A 12,310-nucleotide genomic window follows, 5' to 3' on the forward strand; every position below is an offset into this window, starting at 1 on the left:
TATATGTATTTTTGTTATTTGTTGTGTCTATATTTTGCCTTTTAAAATGTTTGGTGAGTATGTCTACTCACTTTTATGTGATCCATTAAAAGTTACGTTTTACTAATTCTGTTGTACAAACCACATTTTGATACCTCTGATCAGTTGGAGTGCTTCCTAGAAAGAGAGTCTAGTGCCGTTCTTGGACGGTTTCTGTGTGTTTGCATTGGTTTTACTCTTTGATAGCACCCCTGACATATATTGCATGTGTATTTCTCACCAATAATATTTAGTCAGGATTACTGATCACAATACTACTCAATTTTGTACTATACCAGTGCGGCTGGCATACCCTATAGAATTGTATAACCTTATAAACCTGCCTGAGACCAATCCCAATGAGGCATCATCCCAGCCCTCACAGCGCTAGTCAATGAATGCCTGGCACCTGTTCACTCCTGGAAGTCAGGGAAGGTGTCAGTGCAACCAATATGCTACTGTATTTAATTAGCTGAGATGCAGTGGTGTAACTGAGTATGTCATTGTTTCTACCCTGGGTGACTGGCAGGCTGCACCCGGATTGTTAGGAAACAATCAGGTAAAAATATAGAGTGATAACTGAAATAGTAAATTATACTTGCATTCATATGTTTAATGATGGTATCTGTGGGATTTATTTGTAACTAGTTACCAGCCGGTCAAAATGACGGAACAACATAACGGTCATGTCAGCGCCGGCGGCTGTGCGCGCCCAAATGGAGCAACACTTGAATTGCTCTGTTGAGTGCCATCTAGTAACCACCGGTGCCTGAAATACTAGAATTCCCCCCCATAGAGGTGAGGAGTAGCGTTAGCCTTTTATTATATAGGATATCTGTTATACATAGGCTTACATCAGTAGCAGAACTTGCCACGGGCAAGCAGGACTTTTGCCCGGGGCGCCGCCTTCCGGAGGGTGCCGCACCACGACAAGATCCGCTGCTGCTGTGCCCCCTGCTGCAGCTGCCCCCGCTGCCCTGCTGTGAAGGGAAACTAGATGCTACGCGTCTAGTTTTCCTTCGTGGAGAGGACCTTTGCTGTGCGGTGCGCGATTACGTCAACGCGCACCGCACATCGTTTCAGCGGCGCTACTACTGTACAGGGGGCGTAACTGACCACGCCCCCTGTATGGAGCCACGCCCTATATGGCCGCCCAGGGCGCTCAAAGGCCCTGAGCCGGCCCTGGCTTACATGCTATCCCTTTAATCGGGACACTCATGGATTATACAGGTTCTGTGGCTGGCTGACTTCAAGCCTGCATGTCACCAGGTTTTAAACAGCCACAGAACCTGTGTAATTCATGAGCGTCCTGGTTTAAAGGGATAGTATAGTACGCCTAGTTATACATGATGGGCATTATAAATTATTATTACAGCATACTCAATTTAATATTATTTATCTATGTGTGTGTGTTTACTCATTTATATACATATATACTAGTATTACTTATCAGGTACATAGAGCTGCAACTGTAAGTGGATACACAGTAATATGATGCTCAGTACCACTCAGTGGCAGTGAAGGAGTTAAGTAAATTAGATATTTATGAATTTCTCCTAAGTCCCGAAAGACTTTTGGCATACTCTGAGCATTCTTTTTTTTTTCTACTGGGAAGAAATATGTATGTAATTTAATCTCTGCACAAATATAATTTTCACACATTGGAGGTTTCACAAAATACTCTATCTGTAGACTAATTGCTTTTCCAGCCACCGCTAATGATGCTAAATACATAATTACAGCAGTCCATTAACATCCCTAGGAGCTAATAGGTTTTTTTTAATATAAATATATCTTCTATATGGTTTGCAGCAGTGAATGTGAGGGGAAGATGTTTGCAGTTGTATAGGACACATGCAATGTGTGTGGTGTGTTTGTATAAAACATAATAGCAGCATTCATTGTGGGACAGCGATAATATCTCAGACGGATCCATCAGTCTCCCTGACATCTCTACACAAATGCGGCCATCTACACAGAACAGACTGACGGGCGCTCTACCCGGGGGCTCAGAGGGAGCTCCCTGTATTCCCCGGTGTGAGCCTGACAGGCTGCCTGTGAAGTGGGATTTCTGGGTGACAAGGGAGAGAGCATAAGAACAGGGCGGAACTACGTGTCTAATGCATCATCATCAGCACACCCTGAGCCACGGAGAAGTGGCCACACGGGTCCAGGTGCCCATCCAGAAAGCAGAGGCAGAGCTGGTTACTGCAGATCAGGGCCGGGATGCTACAGCAACAGCAGCAACAGCAGCAGGAGGGGCTGCCCAGTGCACACCAGCAGGGGGCTTCCTGCTGCCCCTCTGCTACTTTGTAGCCGCTGCTCCTCACTCACTCTGTATAATAAGAAGTCTTCTTCATATGCAGCAGCAGCAGCATCAGGCGGTCGGGGTCCAGGACTATGGCACCAGTCTACTGAGTCTACTGATCCTACCATGAGGGTGATCACTGTCAAATGGCTGAGGTTAAAGATCTGGAAGAAAAACACTTTCCTCTTCCTGCTCTTCTGGGGCTCTTGCTGGATTTTCGTGAATACTTTTCTGTTTGTTCAGCGGAGCATGTTCTCCGACCAGTGCACTGATGAGGAGAGCAGGAAGATCCTGGCAGGACTGGTATGTAGTAACGCGGTGCTGGCCACAGTGCATTCACTTCATAGACCCATCTTAGCAGCTGCTCCTCTGTAGTGGATGATGCAGGGCTGCTGGCTTGTACAGTACTCTCCTTATAAATCAGGGATGACACTTGTCTCTGTCCCCAGGACACTAAACTATCCCAGCAAAGCGCTGGGCTCAGCTCCTTGCCCATATACTGTAGCATCTGTATGGAGCCAAATATGGGAGAAGCATATTCCCCATTATACAGTTCGGAATACTTTTCTGTGATTGGCACATAGCAGATACAATGTAGAGTAACATCTGGGTTATTCATAATCCATAGTTCGCACAGTTGTTTTGTAGTGCTGAAGTATCCTGTTCCTTAAGAGGAATCTCTGGCTGTAGGTCTGATCAGGGAGATGGGATAGTGTAATAGCCTGAGTCACTTTTCATAGGACAGTATTTAGCAAATCACACAAACATGACATATTTCAACAGTTGCAATTTAGAGAAGATCCTTGCAGTAATCTACATACGTTTGAAAGATAATTTTACATGTATGATTTAAAATATATTTATATGATTTTATATAATAATAATAATAATAATAATAATAATAATAATAATAATACTAGTTCTACTACTACTACTACTACTACTACTACTACTACGACTACTACTACTATTACTACTACTACTACTACTACTACTACTACTACTACTACTAATAATAATAATAATAATAATAATAATAATAATAATAATAAAATAAGTTAATTTCATGATTTTGGCAATAATGTACAAAAATACACTGGACAAATAATTAAGTTGTCAAAACAAAGGAAAAAAGGAATGTGAAAATATGCATGCCTAGGGTCATTCCCAATTATCTGTGATTGCTCATGTCAAAATGTGTCATGTGGGCTTTGTTGGAGGGGAATTGTCACAACTGAATTCTGGAAATATTCGTGAGAAAAATAACTGGAATAATATAACAATAATGAGGGACTGGTGAAGTAACATACTCTCTTGATAATGTTTTTTTTTTAGGTATGTTTTGCATTGTTATTTTATTATGTCTTGTTGCTGTTCGTATAAGAGGTTGTTGCACTTATATTACTTGAGCATCAAGTTCTCAACACAGATAACTTGAAATGACTTCACTGGAAAATACTTTGCTAGTGAAGAAAGCAGGAAAATACACACTCTATACTTTGGGCATGTTTAATATAGGTTACTTACAGAGACACAGGAGTTCTACAAGTTACATTTATTGACGCCCCTCCACCTGCTTGAGTGTGGTATTGAAAGTCGACAGTAACTAGGTCGACAATGTCTAGGTCAACCACTATTGGTTGGCAGTAACTAGGTCGACAGGGTCTTTAGGTCGACATGTTCTAGGTCGACAGGTCATAAGGTCGACATGAGTTTTTAATGTTATTTTGGCGTCATTTTCTTCGCAGAGTGACCGGGAACCCCAATTAGTGCACCGCGTCCCCTCGCATGGCTCGCTTCGCTCGCCATGCTTCGGGCATGGTGCCTTCGCTCCGCTACCGCTTTGCTCGGCACAGATTACCATTCCAATCGTAGTCCACATGGATCGTTAAGTATGAAAAGGTTCAAAAAAAGAAAAAAATTTGTGAAAAACTCATGTCGACCTTTTGACCTGTCGACCTAGAACATGTCGACCTAAAGACCCTGTCGACCTAGACACCCTGTCGACCTAGTTACTGTCGACCAATAGTGGTCGACCTAGACATTGTCGACCTAGTTACTGTCGACTTTCAATCCGGATCCCCACCTGCTTATCTGTTACCTACAGTACTTGGCTGTTGTATAGCAAACCGAAGACAAATTCCTAGTATACGCAAGTATACCTGGCCAATAAATCTGATTCTGATTCTGATATTCTCATGTTTTACTGCATGTATATGTCTTTGTGTGTAACATTTTATGCCTTAGTGGTAATAAATAACTTTTTTTGGTTTACTGTACATGTTTTATTGCCTGAAACCTGACTACTAATAAAAGCTTTGTGCTTTTTAAAACAAATTAGATATACTGTATGTATATATATATATATATATATATATATATATATATATTTTTTTTTAAACTAAGCTCTATGTATGAGATATATACAAGTGGTTTTGATAAAATGGTAATTTACATATATTTACACAAGTTCTACAATATCGCCCTTCATTAACTAACAGGTGCTGTGATTACACCTGTTGAAGTGGGGGTACTGTATATTTTCGATAGTAAATACAATTCTGTGATCATGGAAATCTCAGCTTTATCTGTTAATTTGGATATGTGCTGTAAACTGGTAAAGGAGATAAACACAAATATGTTGGAACATACACTGTAGCCAGTTATTTAGAATGTGAGACTGACTCTCACAGAATTACAGAATTAGAAGTAGCACACAATGTAGTAATCATCAGTACATATTTACTTACTTTCTGCTTGCCCTTTGTGAAGCCCCAGAAACTGCACTCCTTCGTTCATATTCTGTAGCCCCTGAAATCTTTTATTGCTCACTAGTTTAAAATTACTCAGTGGAAGGACTAATAAGAAGCCGTATTTTCAGACTGTAACTTAGTGGTCTATGGCAGTGGTTCACAATTTTTTTTGAATCACAGCACGCTAGAGTATCAGAATTGTTGTCATGGCACCCCTAGGCCAAAAGTTTCTTATTGAGAAACTTAGAAATAAATATTAAATTAAGTAAATTGTGTTTACTTAATCATCCTTAGGTTCAATTGTGTGGCGATGGACAAGATCTGCTTCTGTTTGTCCATATACAGTATGTTATGATTGGCAGCCACCAGCACTGGTTTTGCCTATTACATTGACGATAAATAATTTGAATTGGTCCTGGACCAACAATCCAAGGCACCCCTGCAAGAGCCTCGCAGCACCCCAGGGTGCCACGGCACACAGTTTGAGAACTACTGGTCTATGCTTTCACACTCTACTCCTCAGCTTACAACATGTAGGTAGCGGGATTGGAAGTGAGGGATAAGTTCTGGAAAGAAAAGCTGAATTGCACGATAAGTGACCATTTTGTACGCAAAAAGTGCAACGAAAATACACAGGTTCTTGATTTTTGTGGGACCTATGTATTTTTGCACAAAAAAACGAGTGTTTTTTGCATGACATAGTTGGATAGGGGTGAAAAAAATGTGGCTATGTGGATACCGGGCACAGCTTTTATTGAACACCTTACAGTACACAGCATTGCAGTGAGTGACATATAGGGGGTCATTCCGAGGTGATTGTAGCTGTGCTAAATTTAGCACAGCTACAATCTTCTTCCCCGGCATGCGGGGGGACGCGCAGCACAGGGCTAGCCTGCCCCGCATGTGAGTTCGGCCCCCCCTCGCAGAAGTGCAAAGGCATCGCACAGCGGTGATGCCTTTGCACTTCAAGAGTAGCTCCCGGCCAGCGCAGCTTTAGCCGGGACCAAACCCACCAAACCCACTTTAGCCGGACCAAACCAACGAAACAGCGGCCAAACGCCACCGTTCTGCCTCCTCCCACCCAGCGATCGCCTCTGCCTGTCAATCAGGCAGAGGCGATCGCATCCCTGCTACGGCCTTCCGCCGTCTTGCATGCGCAGCAGGGACCCGTTACAATACAATACAATACAATACAGAGACAATTTTTTGTGACTGCCATACAATCAGAGCCAGCCCTAACCAGTATGATGCCCTAGGTAAGATTTTGTCTGGTGCCCCCTAGCACCACCACTAGTTCCGCCTCTGACCTTGCATTCCTTTCCCAGCACCATCACCCCTCATCCATAGCAGTCCTTATTTTGGTGTTCCTACCCTCTATATTTTAAATAGGAACAAAAAGGGGTGTGTTTTTGCTGGCAAGGGGCATGGCCACACAATAGTACCCTAATTCAAATTACGCCACACAGTACTGCAACTTTAGTCTCATTTTATCATGCGATAGTGTCCCTTATTCACGTTACATAACACACTTTACCTTATAAACGTTACTCCTCACATTAGTGCTCCTTATTCACATTACATCACACTGAATTGCTCCTTATTCACATTACACCACACCATATTGCTCTTTATTCACATTAGACCACACAGCAGTGCCCTTTCTATATGTTATGCCACACAGTAGAGCACCTTATACACATAATGCCACACATTAGTAATTAATTTATACACATAATACCACACAGTATTGCCCCTTACACATGACACACATTATTAATGTCCTTATAAACATAATGTGCCTTACACATTATGCCAACCTTTATTAATGCCCTTATACACATAATGTCCCTTACACATATGCCAAACACTATTGCACAACCAACTCACTCACACACAGCACTTACACGGCCGCTAACACTGTGACCTCTGCCTGGATACAGATGTATCCTCATACATCTTGCCTCAATGCGCCATGCAGCAGGAGATGCCAGGCCAGAGTCAGCTGGCAGCTATGCTAACGTCGGGCGCCTTTTTTTTTAAATGAAAATGCATCTTATTTGCATTGCTATGTGGCAAGGATGCACAAGCAGCTTCTGCTGATTAAAATGATATGCAGCATGCCTATATTCTGTGTGCAACTGTGGCTGTATCTGCATACAAAATGCTACACACAGAATATTGGCATGCCGCATATTTTAATCAGCAGAAGCTGCTTGTGCCCCTAGGCATACCAAATGCTCTAGGCATTTGCTTAGTTTGCCTATGCCTAGGACCGGCTCTGCATACAATACTATGTACTGCTGTGTGTTTTACATTGTTCTCTATCTCCCCCACATTTTGTAACATAGGGGTCTATTTACTAAGCCTTGGATGGACATAAAGTGGAAAGCGATAAAGTATCAGCTCCTAACTGCCATGGTACAGGCTGGGTTTGAAAAATGACAGTAACTGGTTGGCTGGTATTTTATCTTGGTCCACTTTATTTTTCTCCAAGGCTTAGCAAATAGACCCCATATTCTCAAATATGCTGTTTGTTACGACCATGTTCCTTGGGATTGATTTGCTTTGTAAAATAATACTCTGAAAGGGTGAGAAGTCCCATTTTCATTCCCCAATAGGCAGCATTCCCCTCCCCTCCCGACATCTCTAATACCCCTTTCAGACCGCTATTGGCGGGTCGCACCTGGGAGCTGTACACGGGTGCTTCACGGGTGCGACCTGCCTGAGCCCCTTTTACACCGCTCAGTGGTGATGCTTGTGGGGGACAGCGCTTGGAGAAAAGATGATCTCCAAGTGCCACCCATCCATATAGTGTGAACGGAAAAATGGGTCGCATTGACCCGGCAACCCGTTCACACCACATAGCGCTATCAGGGTTGAAATACCGGCTCACTCGACAGTTGACACTGGGCCCTTTCAGACAGCACAGCAACCCGGGTTAATGCGCACACATGTGCAATAACCCGAGTTACAAGCTGGCGGTCTGAGAGGGGTATAAGTTTTGTAATGTTAAATCTCCCACCCCTGTCTCTAAATCTAATAATCTTGTATTGTGCTCGCACTAGCCCCTGTATATTTTGCAATGTTCAACCCCGTGGTTAAGTGGAAAACTTATACCAGGCTGCTAACATTACCTTGTGTTCCTCTCCTCTGTTTCCATTTCTGCTAATCCCGTCCTGGCACTGTCATTGCACTCACCTGATGACAACCATGCAAAGTTCCAGTTTCCATGATGTTTTCTTGTCACTGTCACTGGCAGCTGGGGATTAACTAGTGACCTGGGCACCCTATTTGCATAAACCTGTGGATCTGGGAACCCCCAGTTTGTGGGTCCCTTGGATGATCACTATGTTGGTAATCCTACACTGCCTGTCGCCTGGCTATGTGACTGCTCCTCCGCACTCACCTATTGAAGTTTCTTTAGCTTGTCAGAAGTGAGCTATTAGCAGCTCATTTCCCCCCTGTGTCCACCTCCAGAATGCTGCATTGCGACAGTCCATCTGTTGTGCAGAGAAAGGGGGGGGCCACATTGAGCCACAGAGTGTGAATGTAAGTGTCCACCAGTGAGGAGGTAGGCCATGTGCTGTAACAATAGGCTGCACACAAAAACAACGGGGAGGGACTAAAGCAGCGCCAGGTTTTGTTACAAAACAAAGCAGTGCTGCTGCAGTTTTCTCAAACTTTGGGAGTCACGTGGCTTTTACAAATGCCTATCACTGGCCTGAGCTGTGAGTATGGTACCATACTGGGGGCATGACAGACAGAATGTGCTTGGTGACTATGGGTAACACCGCCACTTGTTTGCTTTAGAAGCTTTAGTAAGTCTACCCCAAGATGTCTATTTGCAGGCCAGACACAATGGGATGTAGTCAGGATTCTGGCGTTTAGAAACCTGACAGAATCCCAAAAGTGGAATCCCGGATGGTCATAATGCTGACGAATCTTGACGGTGAGTATTAGGGTTAGGTTTAGGGTTAGTCACTAGGGGGAGGGTTAGTCTGTGGAAGGGGTGGGTTAGGGTAAGGCTGTGGGTGGTGGGGGATATTAGGGTTAGGCTGTGGATGGGGTGGGTTAGGGTAAGGCTGTGGGGGGTGGGGGATATTAGGGTAAGGCTGTGGGGGGATATTAGTGTTAGGCTGCGGGAGGGGTGGGTTAGGGTAAGGCTGTGGGGGGATATTAGAGTTAGGCTGTGGGAGGGGTGGATTAGGGTAAGGCTGTGGGGGGATATTAGGGATAGGCTGCGGGAGGGGTGGATTAGAGTAAGGCTGTGGGGGGTGGGGGTATATTAGGGTTAGGCTGCGGGAGGGGTGGGTTAGGATAAGGCTGTGGGGGGATATTAGGGTTAGGCTGTGGGAGGGGTGGATTAGCGTAAGGCTGTGGGGGTGGGGGGATATTAGGGCTAGGCTGCGGGAGGGGTGGGATAGGGTAAGGCTGTGGGGGGATATTAGGGTTAGGCTGCGGGAGGGGTGGATTAGGGTAAGGCTGTGGGGTGTGGGCAGATATTAGGGTTAGGTTGCAGGAGGGGTGGGTTAGGTTAAGGCTGTGGGGGGTGGGGGATATTAGGGTTAGGTTGCAGGGGGGTGGGTTAGGGTAAGGCTGTGGGGGGATATTAGGGTTAGGCTGCGGGAAGGGTGGGTTAGAGTTAAGGTTAGGGTAAGAATACTCACCTGGTTCTGTCAGCATTGTGTACATTGGGATCCAAAATAACAGCATTTCATACCCATCCCGATACAATTATGAACGCAGTGAGAGCCACTAAGTTTTTAGGGAAGGTACAATGGTTTAAGGTATCGGGAAACATGCTCAGAATCCCATGTTACGGTACATAGCACCTTATTAACCCCTTCGCTTGCAATAATGTCACATAGTAATTGTTGGGGTGTGTGTTTTGTATTCGTGTTGTGAATCTTCTAAGCTACATAAGAATACAGTAGAATGAGTATCCCCTATAGGCTATTGGCTCCTATATGCTGCTACAAGACTTCTCCTGTGCTGCTACCCACTTATGGAATTCTCTACCACACTTCCTTAGATTCTTCCCTTTCAAAATATGAATCTGTAACTGGAAACCCTTTATTAGAGCCTAATATCAGTGGTTCCCAAGCTGTGTACCTAGGCACCCAGGGGTGCTGTGAGGTTCTTGCAGGGGTGCCTCAGGTTGGTCAAGAACCAAATCAAGTTATGTATGGTCAAAGTGATAAAACGTGGGCAATCAGAAACACAACTGTACACCACCGCATAACTGACCCTAAGGATGACAGGTAGGGCACAACTTAGTACATTTAATATTTTTTTTTCAAATTCAGCAATAAAAAACTTTTATCTTAGGGGAGCTGTGAAAAAAATTCTGATACTCTAGGGCACCGTGATTCAAAAAAGTTTGGGAACCACTGGCATAATCTATTCCCACCTATACTACTGACACTAGAACACCCTTGCTACTGTCCGACTCTGCCTTCTTTGCCATAATCCCGTGTATTAGGCTGCTGCTGCACCTGGATATTAGGATTCACTCTCCTTCTAAGCCTGCCCCAGACTCCTGTGAAACTAGCCAATAAGGACTCTGGGGGCGGGCTTAGAAGGAGAGTGAATCCTAATGTTGCTGAGTTCCGGGTGCCTCACAGTGGCTAACCAGCCAGCACATATATTACATACAGCATAACGTGTATACACTGTGTGGTCTGCGTGCTGCACCCACCACTAGTTATATATATGCTCAGTTTTTCCTGCTGTCCAACTCTGTGGAGCATTGTGGAACAGTGGCGTAACTAGAAATTTTTCTCCCCCAAGCCAAAAAATTCTCCGGCGGCCCCCACCCCCCATCCCCATAATTGGCAGTAGTAAAAGGATGAAACTGTTGCAAAAGGGGGCGTGGCTTTGTTGAAACGGGCGTGGTTTCACATAAAGGGGCGTGGCATTGCAGGAAAAGACTACCTTATACCCCGGTTTTGCAACCTGCACGCCCAGACGTTGGCCACCACAGGAAAGAAAAATAATCCTGATTCATGCCCCTTACATTATTTGTCATTTTTCCTCCTTATAGTAATGCCCAGTATACATTATGCCACATACTGCAATGGCCCTTAGACATTATGCCACACACAATAATGCACATGACACAATATGCACACACCATAATGCCCCCGACACATTATGTCACACACCGTAATGCCTGTGACACATTATGACAGGAATCGCAATGCCCGTTATACATTATGCTACACACTGCAATGCCCCTGATACATTATAGCACATACAATGTCTGTGACACATTATGACACACACCGCAATGACCCTGAGACATTATACCACATACCACAATGCCCGCGATATAGTATACCACACACCGTAATGCCTGACACATTATGACACACACCGCAATGTCCGTGATACATTATGCCACACACTGCAATGACCCTGAGACATTATACCACATACCACAATGCCCGTGATATAGTATACCACACCGTAATGCCTGTGACACATACCGCAAAGCCCATTATACCCTATGCCACACACCGCATTGCCCGTTATACATTATGCCACATTGCAATGCCCCTGAGACATTATACCACATACCACAATGCCCGTGATATAGTATGCCTCACACCGTAATGCCTGTGACACATTATGACACACACAGCAATGTCCGTGATACATTATGCCACACACCACAATGCCCATTACACATTAAGTCCTACAATAAGGCTTCTAATTACTTTTAAATTACCTGCTCGTTGCCAGGGGTTTCATGCTCTTGGTTCCATGCACGGTGCCACGGGTTTTCATGCTCAGGGTGTCATGCTCGTTGCCAGGGGTTTCATGCACTGGGTGTCATGCTCGTTGCCAGGGGTTTCATGCTCTTGGTTCCATGCACAGTGCCAGGGGTTTTCATGCTCAGGATGTCATGCTCGTTGCCAGGGGTTTCATGCACTGGGTGTCATGCTCGTTGCCAAGGGTTTCATGCACTGGGTGTCATGCTCGTTGCTAGGGGGTAATGCTTGTTGCTAGGGCTGTGTTCCCAGTGCCACATATGCCCCCAGCGCCAGATATTCCCCCACAGTGCCAGGTACACACATGCCTCCAATGCCAAATATGACCCCCCCCCCAAGTGCCAGGTACACATATACCCCCCAGTGTCACATATGCCCCCTCAGTGCCACATATGCCCCCCCTCCCCCAGTACCAGGTACAGCTCCCCCCCCCCCGCTACCCCGCTGTTTTGTGAAGG

At 44.8% G+C, this 12,310-nt stretch overlaps 1 protein-coding gene across 1 annotated transcript in view; it reads left to right on the forward strand.

Moving 5' to 3' along the window:
* Positions 1–2,350: 2,350 nt before the first annotated feature.
* The window catches only part of DIPK1C (divergent protein kinase domain 1C), a 180,317-nt gene continuing 170,357 nt past the window's right edge, over positions 2,351–12,310 (forward strand). Inside the window, exon 1 of the mRNA XM_063924970.1 lies at positions 2,351–2,629. Coding sequence (XP_063781040.1) covers positions 2,453–2,629 — 177 coding nt within the window. The 5' untranslated portion in view covers positions 2,351–2,452. The remainder of the gene's footprint in view (positions 2,630–12,310) is intronic.

This window comes from Pseudophryne corroboree, chromosome 5 (genome assembly GCF_028390025.1).
Source record: "Pseudophryne corroboree isolate aPseCor3 chromosome 5, aPseCor3.hap2, whole genome shotgun sequence".
In the NCBI taxonomy this organism is placed as follows: Eukaryota; Metazoa; Chordata; class Amphibia; order Anura; family Myobatrachidae; genus Pseudophryne; species Pseudophryne corroboree.